Here is a 17121-nt window from a genome sequence, read left to right on the forward strand (position 1 = left end):
TAGATGACCGGAAGAGGGGACCAGGCTATCAAAACTGATATTTTTGGAGCAAGAACTGTACGGATATCTAAGTGGAAAAATTCCCTTGCATGTTTTTTTATCCAAGAAAATATAAGTCGTGATGAGCAAAAAGAGTGCATGTTTTGTGAACCAAATATTCCCAGTAGTCAAGAGAAAAGGAAACAAACCCAATTAAGAAGGTGAATGAAAGAAAGAAATCAGTTCAAAGAAGCAAAATGTAATACCAGATTCAATGCAATCTCATTGTAGGTCAATGCACGATTCCATTGACAATATGTTTGGAAGTTTGGAAGGAGAGAAGATTAGAGATTATCATATGAAAAGAGAGGAAAGAGGAGGAAAATACTTATCCCCATTTCTCTAGTTTTGACCTCCTTAAAAATAAAGAAATTGGAGAATATCCCTCCCTTTTTGGATGTCATAAAATTAAAATGGGAAGAGAGGAAATGATAAAATATCATACAAATTGACAATTATACTTGAATAAAATTGAAAGGCTCATGAGATAAGGATGACTTACAAATTGTCAAATCCTAAAAGGCTCATGGACTGCTCATGACCATAAAAGCTAGAGTTTCTTCTTCCACTTATTAGTACTAGTTTCTAGTTGAATTGACCCAAACGAAAGGTACTTACTATGTTCCAACAACCTTATTAGTATTGAACTAGTCTTCATTATTTCCAAAAATTCTGGCAGTTCCAAAATCTGATATTTTTGGATTTAGCTCTTTATCCATTAAGATGTAACTTGCCTTTAAATCTCGATTAAAAATCCTTAATCTAGAATCCCTATGAAGGTAAAGTAGACCTCGACCAATTCCTTCAATAATGTTGAAACGTTTTCTCCAATCTAATAGTTTTCCCTTGTGAGGATCTAATGAATTAAAACAAAATCATTATGAGAAACTCACAAGGTGAAAGAACATAAAATTTGAAAAAGAAGTTCTAGGGGTGAAGTTATAAGAGAATTGGAAAAGTCTGTTTCAATTGAAGTATGACAAAAAAAACTCAAATGTCTCATAATACTATAACAGTAATTCCTGTTGCCCAAGGTGTGTACGTACACAGTGTGTGCAACAATCACTACTCATACACTGATATTCATAAGCAGAAAATTTACCTGTAACGCAAATGTATTATAAGAAAGGTCATCAAAATTAACTTACCAAAGAGGAATGCATCTAGAGTTTTGTTCAGCATGAATTCATAGATCAACATCTTTTCTTCTCCTTTAATATTGCAACCAAGGAGCCTAACAAGATTCCAATGTTGAAGTTTAAAATTAACTCCACACCATTCATAAATTCTTGTTACCCTTGTCCAGAAGTTTTAGAAAGTCTTTTTACTGCAATCTCTTGTCCATCTGACAATTTTCCCTATAAACAAACATCTAATGGTTAACTAGACATTCAAATTATTAGACAAGAAACATCTAGTAGGGCAACCATTACCCTGTATAAGGGACCAAATCCACCTTGCCCAAGCTTGTTAGATAGATGGAAGTTGTTCGTTGCACTTGCTAGCTTCTCAAAATTGAATAATGGTAGGTCCTAGCCTTTAACTTGGTCCAGGTTGTCACTAAGAAATTTTGGTTGTGCTTCTTCTCTGTTGAACAATAAGATCTTCACTTTCGTTATACTTGCTAATCTCCACTATAGTAGTGAGTAATGTAATATATGGCAACATTTACTAGTCCACTGTGCTAATTTAGGTGGGAATATTACCTTTTTGCTTTGCCATCCACCTCCACAGTAAATAAGTCCAGATGGAAAGGAAAATTGTTCCTGTAAATTAGTGATTGTGACAGTTTTTTTTTCACATCTCCCACTTTATCTGTAAATCAGGGAAAAACAAAAGAATAATACTTGTTCAAACAAAATAGACTACAAAATGGTGTTAAATCAAGAGTCTTTTAAATGGTGTTCGGTTGAAGTTATAGGACTAAGTTTCATATGGTATTAAACTAGACCATTAGTGGATAATTTGAAGTGTAATTTTCACATAAAAGCATAAAAAAATAAACAACTTACCAAGTTCTGAGTAGGCCAAATGAATGTAAAGTTCAACTCCAGAACTGGACAATTGCTTTGTATCAATTTGTTTATCAATCCAAGACATACAACCAATGCCAGTTTCATATGCATATGCTATACAAGAACAATTCTCCAAGCACTGCTCTCTGCATTTGTTTTGGAAAGCAATTGACCAATCTACAAAGTCTGTCACTTTCATCATCTTCTGTTTCAAAAACCCATCTTTTTTGTCTCCTTCACCACCAGTGTTCACCCTCTCACACTGCAACGGAGTCCTCCTAACACTTCTACTAGTCCAATTGCCTCAATTCCATTCTTTGATATTCTTTGGCTCGAATCCCAGGAAGCAACTGCAAATTGGTGAATTCTGTGGAGATTGATACCATCATATTCTTCATTATCTCAAGATTTGTGAGTGTTGATTAGTGCCTTACGAATCATTGGAGCAACCCAAAATTAGCCATGGTGGCTTGAAGTTGCAATTAGAGCTCAGTCACAAATCCAGATGGTAGAGTAGAGAAAGGAATTGCGAAGTCGGCTGCAAGTAAAAGCTTAGAGGGCTTGAGTACATAGATATTATGCACTGCAACTATCTATTCTAGTAGATTGGTTTCGGCAGTAAGACCACAAAGGGGTTTTTCCGTCCAATTCTTGAGTTTTCCTCTTCAATAGCACATCCATGTGTTATGGCTGTGTTATTGTAGTTTTGATTTCTGTGGGCTATTCATTTTATTTGATTATCCATGCTTAGTTTTGATTTCTGTATTCTTATGTTAATTGGTTAATCACTTTAATTTGGACTTAATTCTTAGATTGGCCTACAACTGACTAAATCTTAATCAAGTTAGATTTGATTGTGCTCAAAAACTTATTTCTCCATTGTTTAGTTGACAAGAGAAAATAGGGGTGAAATAGTGGATTTAACTCTTTATCCAACAAGATGTTAGTTGCCTTTAGATTTCTGTGAATAATTCTTAATCTAGAATCTCTATAAAGCTAGAGTAGACCTCAACCAATTCCTTTAATAATGTTGAAACATTTTCTCCAATTCAACAGTTTTTCCTTGTGAGGATCTAATGAATTTAAACAAAAGTATTAAGAGAAACTCACAGGATGAAAGGACATGAAGTGTGTGTTTAGATACCAATGAAAAATTAAAATTTTTTTACTATACAGCTTATTTTTGTTACTATTTATGGGTTTTACTGTACTTTTTGGTACTATTCATGGATCCTGCTACACTATTTCAACTAACTTTTACTTTATTTACAGTACTTTCAGCAATAAGTTTTCTGTTTCAACAAAATAAGCAGTATTCAAACAGAGTCAAAATATGAAAATAGAAGTTCTAGCGGTGAAGTTATAAGAGAATTGGAAAAGTCAGATTAATTGAAGTATCACGTTCAAACTTCACATGTCTCAAAATAGTATAACGGTAATTCCTACACAAAAAACTATCATTACTCCCATATAATACACTGACATTTATGTAGAAAATTTAACATTGTAACGCATTTGTATTATAAGAAATGGCATCAAAATTAACTATCCAAAGAAGAATGCATCCAGACTTTTTTTTGGCATGTATTATCAGCATCTGAATATAAAAGTTGATGTGCAAAATTGATATAAAAAGGCTGATTCAAAAGAATAAAAGCCGTAAAGAATCATTAAGGCTGTGTTTGGTTGCCGTAAAACATTTTCCGGAAAATACATATTTTCCGGAAAAGGAAAATATTTTTGTGTGTTTGGTTGTATTTCAAAAAATTTTTCGGAAAATATTTTCTGGTGTTTGGAAAAGAAGGAGGAAAACACAAACCCAGAAAAACACAAGCCACAACCCAGAAAAATCGCGATCTCGCCGTCGCGAGATCGCGATCAACGTCGCGGTCTCGCCGTCGCGAGATCGCGATCAACGTCGCGGTCTCGCCGTCGCGAGATCGCGACCAACGTCGCGGTCTCGCCGTCGCGAGATCGCGATCAACGTTGCGATCTCGCGATGGCGCGATCTCGCGAAGCGTCGATCGTCGTCGTCGGACTGGTCCGCGCACGTGGACTGGAGCTCGGACTGGAGATCGGCTCGGACTGGAGCTCGGACTGGTCTTCTCCTCTCGCGCGCGCGCTCTCTCTCTCTCTCTCTCTCTCTCTCTCTCTCTCTCTCTCTCTCTCTCTCTCCGGAAATCCTTTGAAGTGAAAATGAAGGCAGAAATTCATTTCCGTGGTCAAACTGAAAATTTCGGTCAACAGGAAATCATTTTCCGGAAAATAATGTTTTCCGTGACAGCCAAACGCACGCATTTTCCGGAAATTGATTTCTGAAATTGGTTTGAAGCCGATTCAAACGCAGCCTAAATGCACAAAATTTGATGTTGTGGGGTGCACATTGCACTGGCACCCTCGGTCCAACCCACATGGTAAAGGCCCAATTGTTTGGGCGTGTCATTGTTAGCATAGTTTTGGTCTCTTAGTTTTAAATAGAATTAGGAGAAGGCAATGATATTGTACAAGCCCACAAGAGGAAGGATAAATTTAAAATTAAAAAAAGAAAGCGCAGTGTCTATATATGAGTGCAAAGAAAAAGATTTTCTTAACCTTGAAACATACACAGATTGATTAAAACTGTTAGTTTATTTTTTTAATTCAGATAAGACTAAATTGGGACTCAGCAGATGTCATGATAGATTAGTTTTCTATCTCACTTTATTTGAGATGATTTCTTGGGTATTTGTTCAAAATGTGAACAAAGTGCATTTTATAGAAATATTTTGAAAATTTCATGTTGAATCCTGTTTGTCATGCAAACCGTTCAAAATTCTAATATGTACTCATTTAACTTGCATCACATACCCGAAATAAAATATAGTTTCATTCTTAGATTAATAGATCCTTTCATTTTTTTTTTCATAAAAATAGTAAACTTTTAATTAAAATTTCAAAAAGTCTGCTTGTGGAGAGAAATTGACTAATGCAACGTAAAAAAAAAAAAATTTCTTGAGAAATTACACATGAGAAATGGTTGCATTTAACATTCCCATGCAGCGTGTAGATGGAACATATCTATTACGAACGTACCCAAAAAAAAAAAAAAAAAAAATGCAAATTATCTAATTAACTAATTAACAATAGTCGAAGTGCCAATCGATCTGAACTCCTTATTGGTCTCAAATTCACATGGCAACTCCCTCTTATTCCCATGCACGTGAATGAACCTTAATTTGACAACCAAGAGTTCATATGGACGTGATTAGAAGAGTTACTAGGAGATAGACTAACTTAAGGATTAAGCACACACATCACATTAATAACCATGGGCGGAGCCGGGGGGGGGGGGCGAGAGGGGGCAGTCGCCCCACTTGAGCTCGCCAAAAAAATCATGTATAATATACTCTTATCTATATATATATATATATATATATATATAAAACCGAAGCCTCTGCTGGCACCACAATTTTCTACGTCAGCACAATATTTAAAAAATAAAAAATAAAAATAAAAACATTATAACACCTCAAAACCCTAGCAACCTTACCCCTCTCTCAAGTTAAGAAATATAAAGCCACAGACCACAATTTTCCACGTCAGCACAATATTTAAAAAATAAAAAATAAAAATAAAAACATTATAACACCTCAAAACCCTAACAACCTTACCCCTCTCTCAAGTTAAGAAATATAAAGCCACAATTTCTGCAAACTCTCTCTCTCCAAATGTAAATATCAAATCCAACCCCTTTAATTTCTCTTTATATTTTTGAGGCTTCTATAGAGTTATAGTGAGTTATGCTGATTTTGTTTTGTGTGTGTGTGTGTATAGATGGTCATAATACTTCGGTATTCTAAGAAAAGTTTGTGTTTTCGTTAATTGAAGGCCTTAGAGAGATAAGTGTTGCAGTTTGGAACAGCAATACAAAAGACGATTTCATTGGCAGCGGAAAGTAATTACTTTGTCTCATATTTTTGTTTTTTGAATTGATTTTGTGTGCTTTTTAGACCCTTTTGGATCAATTTTGTTAATTGGGTGTTTTTTTTTTTTTTTTGATAGGGTCCAATTGGGGAAGGTTCTTTCAAAGGGTTACGACGACCGCACTTGGTATCTGTATACTACTAGTGGGGGGTAAGTGCTATAAATTACTAACCCTTTTAAGTGTATAATCTGTTTCTAAAATTATCTATAATATTTTGTCCTCCGAAAATTTTATCTCTTTAATTTTATTATATTGTGTTTCTTAAGCTATAGATAGATTTTCTTTGTTTCTTATTTTCAATAATAAATCATTTTATTGCAATACCGGTAATTGTTTGAGAAATCCAATATGTTCATATCTCTAATAAAATTTATTACAACTACTTAAATTGAGTTGACATAATTCCGTACAACTACAAAGTATAGCATGAAAGATAATGGAATTAATTGTTGTAATTTTTATTTTCTTTCCATGTTTTGAATTTCCATGTTTTTATTGTTGATGAGAAATTAAGGCTCAGTTGCACAATATGTGTAAATTCTTCAGAAGGCTACTTTAAATAGTAAGTCAATGTGTCTCTTACATTTGGGTATTAGTTAGAATTATTTTCAAATGATTGTACCAATAAAAGTGAATGTGTATAAATTTTGTTTAACTATCCCGTGCATCGCACGGGTTAGCGACTAGTTATAGTTGAAAGTAGTATGCACCATCCACTGACAGAAAGCTTCTCAAAAACAAAAAACTAGTATTCTCCTCACGGTAAGTCATGGACTCTAAAATCAAGATTGAATAGCAAGTGCTAGTCCCACAAATTTTTAAAAAATTAAAAAACTCTCCCATGCCTTTATACATGTTAGTAGAAGTACACCGCTGAAAAGCGAGCAATGCTAAACAAAATATTTTCTGCAACAAATTCCACAACTTTGGAGATGTTATTTATTTTCATTTTGGTTTATCATTGACATTATTTTATTGTCTACATTTACAAATTGTCAGCTCAATGATTGTGAAAAGAAAAAAAAAATGGTGACTCTAGACTAATTGTTAAAGGAAAACTTAGAGCATCTACTAATTTTTCTCTTCCTTCTCTTCACAATTTCAAATTTTGAATTTTTGTTATAATCCAAAATTTTAACTACTTAGAAGAATTAAAGAAGAAAATTGAATTTTACTTAGTTTTTTAAAAGCATTCCTGACAATGAGACACGTATACAACTTTGTAGGCATATTCTCATATTCTTAACACTATTGTATTGATTTATTTTTTCAATTTCTTTGAAGAAATCATCAAATTATATAATTAAACTGTATGCATTCAAGTTAATTTCTCAATTTGATTATCATTAATTAACTATTTACATTGAGGGCATTTAAGTAAATTAAACTAAGTATAAAAAAGTAAATTAAAGTTTACATTTGTATTAGATTGTGTGTGACAAATGAAAATTACATTAGCATATAATTGCTTATTTATTTGTTATTAATATTGAATTGCTATTTTTTAGAATAATTTTACTTTCAATCTTTTCTCTTTTAATCTTGCCCTCCTAAATTGAAATCCTGGCTCCACCACTGTTAATAACATATATAAATCTTTATAAGCACATATATATCGAATTAGTAAGCCAATAATAACTAACTGGTTCTAAGGGCTTCTATTCATTCTTCCTATCCCTGGTGTTGTTTCAAATCTTTGCATTATTATTAGTGGTATGCTTTCTTGTGATAATAAAAGTAGTCTACATTTTTCTTTGCACATGATCTAGATTGATATCCATTGTTTTTTAGAGTTCCTTCATCTTAACATGCTTTTGCCCTAGTTGTTAGACAATAATTTTACAACAACTCCATCATGTTAAGAAACATCACCATTCTTCTTCATATGTAAATGCGACAATGAGAACACTCTTGCAATACTCCTGAAATCTTTGTGTTTATTCATAATTTTAATTAATTTCAACATTAAAATTATATTTCAATCTGATTCTATTTTAATTGGGGTTGTTAACAATTTTATGGAAAATCTTTTTGCATATTTCCAGCACATAATAGCATTTAAGTAATTTTTAGATGAGCCAATTGAAATACGTAAGAAAGTGGTATTAATTAGGGTCGTGGATTAAGACATTATTTTACCACATTTAATTAGGGAGAAAGAAGAAAAAGAAAAAGGAATAGAAACAAGCACAAACAACACAAAATTGTGTTTGGCTTGGATTTTTTATATATATAGTTAATTTATTTGTGCACAATTTTTCAAATTTTAATTTTTTATAGATACAATAATAAGTAAGCCCAATCAGCACACGACTACTAAAAGAATGTGTAATTATTATCATTATTATCTAGGAAAACATCATAAGTATTCCAGGAGTACAGAGAAATGGTGCTCCCTCCTCTCACTTTCATAATAGGCCACATCATAAATTTAATGAGTAAATCACATCATGAATGTTGGAGGAGGGAGTACCATTCTTCGTACTCTTGGAGTACCTAAAAATTACTTGTTACCTTGAATGAGAAAGTCTACAAACACAAAAAAGTTCAAACCTGATTAGTATTGCAAATTGTTTAGTACTAGGTAAAAAAATGTTGTCAATGATGAATCCAAATAAAAACCAATAAAAACCTGTCAGCTTAACTGTTATGATAAATGTGAAATTTTGTGTTTGTGGCATTGTTTGACTAGAATTTCAAACACCTAGTTATTTTTTGAGGAAACTTAAATTAGACTTCAAGATCCAAATTCTGTTTAAAAATCATGATATCTTCCATCTGGAGTTTCCATTTTTTTCCCCCGTTTTTCCTATGGAAAGGGAAAACGAAATGCAAGCACTAGTCGTAGCCAAAAAATCCGTGCATCCATTAGCTTCCTAGTAGATATCATATGACACTGTTTAACCCGCTAGTTCTGCCGCAAAATCTTCCAGCAATCAGACACCAACACAAAAAACCATGGAGGAAAGACATTAACTGCGAGTTGTTAACAAAGAAAAAACCAGAACTGAATTTGTTTCAAACAAAATATATGTCTAAACGCACCTGCCAAGCCAGTTATAGTGTTATACTCCTTCCCTTGAAGCACAAAACTTTGCTGTAACACTTTGTAAGTATTACCCAATTTTAAGGAAAAACCTATCAACCAGTTAATTTCCATGGTGGTCCTGAAGGCCCTGGCTGGGCTGGGCTGTCCTTGCAGCCACCATGTTAAGCTTCGCTAGATGACGGGAAGAGGGGACCAGGCGAACAAAACCGATATTTTTGGAGCAAGAACAGTACGGATATCTAGGTGGAAAAATTCCCTTGCATTTTTTGTTATCCAAGAAAATTTTAGTCGTGATTAGCAAAAAGAGTGCATGTTTTGTGAACCAAATATTCAAAATAGTCAAGAGAAAAGGAATCAAACCCAATTAAAGAAGGTGAATGAAAGAAAGAAGTCGGCTCAAAAGATGCATTCTTAATAAGTAATGTTACAATCACAAACTATTTTATAAAATTGTTACAAACTGTTAATGTAGCCAACTTCTTACCGGTTTTCATCTAGACCCACCATTATCATTTATCATCACTTTTTCACTTTTTATAAAAAAAAAAATTGTAAAAAAAATGTGTATCTCTAACATTACTCTTTTTTGATTAGCAATCTCATTGTAGGGCGATGCAAGATTCCATTGACAACAAGTTTGGAAATTTGGTGGGAGATAAGAGTAGAGATTATTGGATGAAACAAAAGGAAAGAGGAAGAAAATGATTATCCCCATTTTTCATCACTTTTTTATTTATCAATAATCACTCATCACATTAGTAGTTTGTAAAATTTTTTGTAAAAAAATTTGCATCTCTAACATTATTCATTTTTAATTAGCAATCTCGTTGTAGGTCGATGCAAGATTCTATTGACAACATGTTCAAAAGTTTGGTGGAAGAGAAGAGTAGAGATTATTGGATGAAAGGAAAGGAAAGAGGAAGAAAATGATTATCCCCCTTCCCCTTGTTTTGACCTTGTTAAAAATTAAGAAATTAGAGAATATCCCTTCCTTTTTGGATGTCATAAAAATTAAAATGGGAAGAGAGGAAATGAAAAAATATCATACAAATTGGTAATTATATTTATTTTTGTTCAATTTTTTTAAGGTAAATATAAATTGATATTATAAGAGCAAAATTGACAATATAAATTTTTTTAATATAAGTAAAATCTATCTCCTCTAAATTCCCCCGCCCCTCCAAATCCCTCAAAGATTTTTCCCAAAAATATATATATTCCAAACAAAGATTTAAATCTCTCCCCACCTTTTTCCTCTATTCCTCTCTCCTCCTCTCCAATCAAAACACAAGGTAAGACTTGAATGCAAAGTTAAGAAGGTATAATAGTCTTTGAAGCAATTCTCTGTTAGTGGATTGTGTTGGGAATTTCTTGATAATGCACCCATTGTTTCTCAAAGAAACAAAGTTTAATATGAAAAATTAACCAAAATGCATGGCAAAATAATACCCCCCCCCCAAAAAAAAGCCCACAAGAAATTAAAAAAAAAAAAAAAGTATTTGGAACACACATTGACATGAATTACATAGGCCTATTAATTTTAGTTTAAAATCTCAACTTATTTTCATCACTAGTCTATCTAAAAAATTTTAGAGTTTCACCTTCTCTTATTATGATTGTACTTTTACACAATTTATTTTAAGAACAAAATGTCAATGAAAATAATATGATCTAAATTCTTTCTTATACACCTAGCCAATTAGCAATTATTAGTGTCAAGAAATAAGAAGAAAATTAATACCCAAATAACTTTATGGTGAAAGGTAGTCTCTTTTTTTTTTTTTTTTTTTTTTTTTTTTGGGCTGGGTAAGTGTTTATGCAAGGGATAGAACCCTTGAGTTGAAAGTCACTAGCATGACTAGGTACCACTTGGGCCAGTGAAAGGTAGTCATTGTCAAACAAACATCAATTTCTTACAAATAACATATTAAGGTAAGAGATGGTCACAAGTAGTTTCATTAGTTTAACTACATTGTGAACATAATTATGCATGTTTAAAAAAATCATAAAAATCCTTTGGTAACATATAATTTGTAAAATTAATGATTTTTTTATATAATTTGATAGCTAGGATAAATAAGAAGAGTGAGGATTTAAACTGTAGCTCCTAAAATGATGTGACTAAGCTACAAAGCGCTAAAAAAAAATGATGAAACTTACAAGTATAAGAATAAAAAAACCCTATGTGAAATCATGGATGAATTAATGTAAAATTTTGGTAAAATAACTCTTAATTAGTGAAATAAGTTTCTTTCAACCAAAAAAAAAAAAAAGCTACAAAAGTCTGAATTTGACTCAACCTTTGACTATACATGAGTACATCAAGTCTCTTTCTATGCTATGCACTAATCTATCTATGAATATGCAGGGAGTTTTCTAGGAAAGTGGTAACCCAAAGACACAAAGTGATATAGAAGCTGAAGGAAGCCGTCCGTTTGTGGCTTGCACAAAGTTTCCTGTCTGTAGTGGTAACTCCTTTTGATGGTCAGTTTCTTGGATTGAAATATGCTTTCCATAAGTGCTGAAATTACTATTGACAGTACATCCAAACCATAAGTCTAAATCAGCAATTTCATAGCAGTCAAAAGAAAAAGCTGACATATGGTTCACATCATGCTTTTAGGAGGAGCCAGTCAAGATTTTTAGTGTCGTTTTTAAGCATACAACACCAATTAAGCTTAAACAGTACAAAAATATTTTTGCTTGGGAACATGAAAAAACTTATGTATAAGTGTGCATGCCGATACAATCAATTTTATAATATAGTTGAATGTTAATTTGTGATTGGATTACAAAATTTATATATAAAAGTTGAGATAATTATGAGTACTTGCTAAGAAAATGAATTAATGTACTCTAATCATAATGTAACATTTGAAGTATGTTGTGTATTTGGGTGTATCTTTAAAATTTTTATTACATATCAAATAAATTGATTGTTAAAATAATAAAAAGTAAATAAATTGTAATCAGATTTCAATGGAATCATGCAAGACTATAAGATAGGGTTTTAAAAAATAAGACAGTTACATTATGTTGTGTAACTTTTTTTTTCATAACATCTCATAATTTATATCAATTCTAATCTTAGTAGCATCATTGTTTTGTATAAAGTTATCAACTAATTAACCAAGATCTTAAATTAGTAGTGAATTATATTTTTAGATGAAAGGATATAAATCACATGAATAAAAATAAGGAACTCAATTAAGTAATATCTTTTTTTTTAATGATTCCATTTGAGTAATATTATTTGCTTGGATATCTTGATTTTCTTGTTTTATCTATGAGTTTCAATTTAATTAAAACTCATAGATAAAACTATACACTTGTATAACTTACCCTTTTATAGTATAATAGCGGATGAGATAGGTTCAAGATATACTAAATACTTGTATAACTTATCAATAAAAATAATATATAATAAAAAAGAAAAAGGCTTCAAAGAAGGTACTTGATAAAAGAAAGTGAGATTTAAAACTCAGTTCAACCTTCAGGTGAAAATTTTCTTTCCTTTGTTTTTTTCCTCAACTCAAAGAGTAGGAAGACATAAGCAAGGGATTCAGTCATAACTTAGCCTCATGGTTCACCATGGGATTTATCCATCAAGCAATGGATTCCAAGGGTTATTGATATACCAATCAAAATAAACTCAAAGCACATACATACGCAAATACATGCACATGTGTTAGTATAAAACCAAAATTAAAATGTTAATTTTATTTTAATACTACAATTACTCATATCTCATAATCCTATTGTATGCAAAATTATTAACTAATAATTTTTTAAGAGAGCATGCCTCGAGATGCCTTGCAACCCCGTCCTTGGATGCCTACGTCACAGACAATAAAATATTTTGCTCATCCTTTGGCCAGGCCCAGGGTTGAAATTCCAACTCTTGAATGAGGTTGATGAACTAGCTAAGAAGGTGGGAAATATATCTCTTATGCCTTGGATTTATCTCCCCTAACATGACTTCCCTTGTCAATCTGACTTTTGACAAGAATCAGGGGCTAGAAGGCACGGATTTTTGTATTGGAAATGTCATGATAATTTCATCTTAAATAAATTAAGGTAAACTACGTTGTTTAGGTAAAAATTAATGGAGTTGAGCTACAATGCTTTTTGTCATATTACATTATTTAATCTTTAGATTTTTTTACTTTTTATTTTTTATTTTTAAATAGGTCAATAGATCAATTATTGACCCACCAAGCAAGTGGAGTTGAATGGCAAAAAGTGGAATCCAATCATAATCCCCAAACTTGTTATCAAGATCCGAGATTTGAGTCTTTTGAAATCTCTATATATTCTACCTCTGCTAGCATTCCTTCTCAATCACTTTAACTATTCCCCAAATTGATTAAAGTTCTCTAAATCACCTTTAGACCTATCCTAGGGTTGTCACTATACATCACTATCGATGTTTCTAATTATTGTATTTTGATCACCAAGGTGATGCTACACCTTCAAACTGTTTTTACAAATGCACATTTGGATTAGATTAATTTATTTACCAAGTTTTTACCATGCATCACATGCGCAAATAATATACAATAGAAAACTCTATATATGTCCTATCAAAATTATGCTCCACAATAATCTTTTGAGAGAACCGACGAAAATTTTTGGCCACAACCTATAAAAAGTTCAAAAAATACTCTATATTATGAAAATTTTAAAATTTTAGGGGGCCAAGACCTCCCCTTCCTCCCCCACTTTCTAGTTTCTATGTGACTTCCTCCAAAGCTGAAATGAGCATTATCCCATTGTCACTTACCTTGGTGGTGGTACATTGAATTGACTACCTCAATTTGAAATTTATCAAGCAGATGAATAATGTGGATTTGAATTGACCTGTCACAATTTGGCCAAAAAAAAAAGAGAAACCCATCACAAGCAAAAAGTTACACTTGGATGGACCAAATAGTAGGTCCATATATTCGTATAGATACATGTGTCATGGGTCATTGGAAATCGGGGGGTGCTAAATTTAATAGCTCCTGAACAATCCCCATCTTCATCGAAACATCGCGGTAGGCTCCTAACCAAATCAAAATACCCATGTTGCCCGTACCCTTTGATCAGCATTCATTAAGTAAATGGACACTAAAGCATTTAAAGCTATCGATGATGAAAATGAAATATAAGTGTATTTTTGTTTTGGGTAAATATGCCTATGATTATGACTATGACCATGCGTCTATTAATTCCTGATTTTTATGCATGCATGATTTCCAAGTTTTCAACAATCAACACCCCCCTTGGAATTTGCTGGCTTTGAGATCAGGTTATTTTAGACCGTTAGTTTTTGTCGTTATCAAAGGGAGGCATTACTCGCAGAGAAATAGACCCTGCCAGAGTTTTTGTCGTTATCAAAGGAAGGCATGACTTGCAAAGTAGAATTTAATTTTGGAATTAAGATTTTATTAGATTATGTTTGGTTAGGCAATTTGGGGACCTAAGAGAAGTGTGTTTGTAAAATCCCAAACACCATTTCACAATAAAAACTTTTCATAAAATATTTACAAACATTATTTTAAACTCAAAACACTATTTTGTAATAGCTTATACAAATGCACCCTTATTATTCCTATATTATGCTATATGTTTGATATTATTAATAATAAATAATATGAACTATATGCTTTTTAAATCTTACAATAAAAAGAAGACTAGCCCAAATCCCAATTTGCACAATCAAAGATTTTTTAGTGTAAAAAATATCATGAATTTCTAATTTTGTTAAAGTCTAAATACAAGATTGTCAGTTAATAGCCGTGCAATTTTATTAATATTTTCGAGTATATCTAACAGCCAACCAACACAAACCTCTAAAGTTCAAATTTTTGCAAGCAACCATCAAATTATCATTATCAAAAGAATCTACTACATTATTTCTCATCCAAGTGAACATCAACTTGAGTCAAAGTTGCTGAATCCTTAAAAGCAATACTTATCCTTTTTATAGACCAAAAAAAAACTTAATTACTTCTTTGATTAGAAAAACAAATGTATTTTCCTTCTAAATTAAGAAAACCAAAACAAACAATTAGTTTAAAAAAATTGAGGTAAGGTTTAACAGTATGAAACCTTTTTTTTCAACAGAATATCTCTTTCTTATAATTATTGTTATAAATCATGCCAATCCATTCCGTGTATCTAAAATTATGGGAAGACCAGGTAAGATTACTTTTTCTTTTCCTAATAATTGGCATTATTGTTCCTTGTCATATTAAGCATGCGTTTGCCATGCGTTTGCGAAGCGTTGGGATGAAAATTTTGTACTTTTTGCTAAAAATAGTGGATCCCACGACATTGTTCATGGATCACCAAACTTAGCAAAATATAAATTTTTAAGTAAATTTAGATCTCATGGTACTATTCACACATTTAAAATTATCTTATTATAGTGTTTTCATTAATAAGTTCTCAATTTTAATAAATAAGATCCATACAGACCCTAAAACTTCATTGTGTGTTCTAACTCGGCTTTTAAAAAAAATTCAAATTACGTGTCCAAACCCCAATGAGTGGCTTCTGATTAGACATTTGCTGCTGACTCAAAAATAATACAATTAAAAAAAGTTTATCCGTTTTTTTTTTTTTTTTTTTGGTTGGGGGTAGGATGGCACTTTTGTAAAAAAAGACATCCCCAAACCAAGTTACATTAATGTGTTATATATATATTTTGTAGGAAAATGCTTGCCATGACCAACAGGTACCTTTCCATGCAACTTCGAGGAAGGAGATTTATACAGAGCAAAATGCCGGTAATATAACCTCTTTTCACGAAACAAAAACTCAGTCTTATCTGTACCTTTGTTGTCATCCTCAGCGACCTCTTTCCTCCAACACTTCCTTTCAATTTCCTTTTTAATTCTTTTTAGATCTTCTTCTTGAATTCTTTCATTGATCCCCTATGTATATATATTGACCCCCAACCTAGTAACCTTTCCATACAAACCAAGCTTCAAGCAATCAAAAACGTATTGTACACAAAAGGGTCTTTGATTTTTTTTACGTGTATACTAGCTTGATCATCAATGGGGTCACGAAATGGGGTTGTGTTTGAAGATTTCTTTCCAGCCATGGTGGAGAAATTGGGAGCTGAAGGGTTTATGAAGGAGCTAGACAATGGGTTTCGGTTGTTGATGGATGAAGAGAAGGGTGTGATCACATTTCAGAGCTTGAAGAGGAACTCAGCTTTGTTGGGATTGCAAGGCATGAGTGATGAGGAGCTAATGTGTATGCTTAGAGAAGGAGATTTGGATGGGGACGGGGCTTTGAATGAGATGGAATTTTGTACTCTCATGTTTAGGTTGAGCCCTGGATTGATGGAAAGCTCAAGCGAATTATTGGAGGAAGCCATTGTTAGTGAATTTTAAATATTTTATTCGTTTCCTTTGAAGAATTGCACCAAGAATTTAATTAGTTATTGTTGATTTGTTGTACTTGTTCTAGGGCATCTTGTCTTTTCTTATTGTTGTCCTGGTCGGGTTGGGTTGTTTTGTATTGAGGAAGCTATTGTTAGTGAAATGTAGAATCTCTAGCTTTGAAACCCACCCCTCTTCTTCTTTCCTCAAAAAAAGAACAAAAAATGTGGTCTCCATGTGTGTTCTTCTAATGAATATCTTTCTCTTTTTGATGGCCATTCTGTCAATTCAATAAAATTATTTTTCTCTCCAATGTAGCTTTATATATTGGTCTATCTATTTAAATTCTGGTTTGAAAACTTGATTAGCACGTTACGTCAACTGTGACCCTATGATCATCATATAAATATGGCATAAGTCTTTTTGGCTAACTTATTTGCTTAAAGGTTTGACATTACTAACTTTAAACAAATAATTTTAAACCAAATTTTATCTCACCTTTTTAAGTGAATAATTTGACAACCAATAGCCCATAAACGCTGGTAAATACATAAGAGTTATGTTAAGAACATAATAAATTATTACAATATTTTCATAATAGTTGAAGTGACAATCTTTTGTAAGTTAAAATAAAATAATATTAAATTATGATCATCTATAAAAATTAAAAACAAA

General features: G+C 32.2%; 2 protein-coding genes across 2 annotated transcripts; one reads left to right on the forward strand and one right to left on the reverse strand.

The window, feature by feature from the left end:
* Window positions 1–1571: 1571 nt before the first annotated feature.
* On the reverse strand, window positions 1572–2256 carry LOC115991244 (G-type lectin S-receptor-like serine/threonine-protein kinase At1g11300). The gene is made up of 3 exons (XM_031114970.1): window positions 2052–2256; window positions 1746–1854; window positions 1572–1626 (listed from the first exon to the last, which is right to left on the reverse strand). Exons 1-3 carry the CDS (start codon window positions 2254–2256, stop codon window positions 1572–1574), a joined length of 369 nt encoding a protein of 122 aa, XP_030970830.1.
* Window positions 2257–15848: 13592 nt separating this feature from the next.
* Window positions 15849–16759, forward strand: LOC115992383 (calcium-binding protein KRP1-like). The gene has a single exon (XM_031116567.1). It carries the CDS (start codon window positions 16117–16119, stop codon window positions 16456–16458), a length of 342 nt encoding a protein of 113 aa, XP_030972427.1. The 5' UTR covers window positions 15849–16116; the 3' UTR covers window positions 16459–16759.
* The last annotated feature ends 362 nt before the right edge of the window (window positions 16760–17121 follow it).

Source organism: Quercus lobata, chromosome 5 (assembly GCF_001633185.2).
Source record: "Quercus lobata isolate SW786 chromosome 5, ValleyOak3.0 Primary Assembly, whole genome shotgun sequence".
Classification (NCBI taxonomy): Eukaryota; Viridiplantae; Streptophyta; class Magnoliopsida; order Fagales; family Fagaceae; genus Quercus; species Quercus lobata.

Excerpts from the sequence above, each read along its gene's own strand:
- LOC115992383 (XM_031116567.1), top strand. The coding sequence starts at position 16,117 with ATGGGGTCACGAAATGGGGTTGTGTTTGAAGATTTCTTTCCAGCCATG.
- LOC115991244 (XM_031114970.1), bottom strand. The coding sequence starts at position 2,256 with ATGATGAAAGTGACAGACTTTGTAGATTGGTCAATTGCTTTCCAAAAC. Across the intron at positions 1,855-2,051 it reads TTTGGCCTACTCAGAACTTG|ATAAAGTGGGAGATGTGAAA; the intron begins GTAAGTTGTTTA and ends CCTGATTTACAG. Across the intron at positions 1,627-1,745 it reads GTGGATGGCAAAGCAAAAAG|AGAAGAAGCACAACCAAAAT; the intron begins GTAATATTCCCA and ends ATTGTTCAACAG.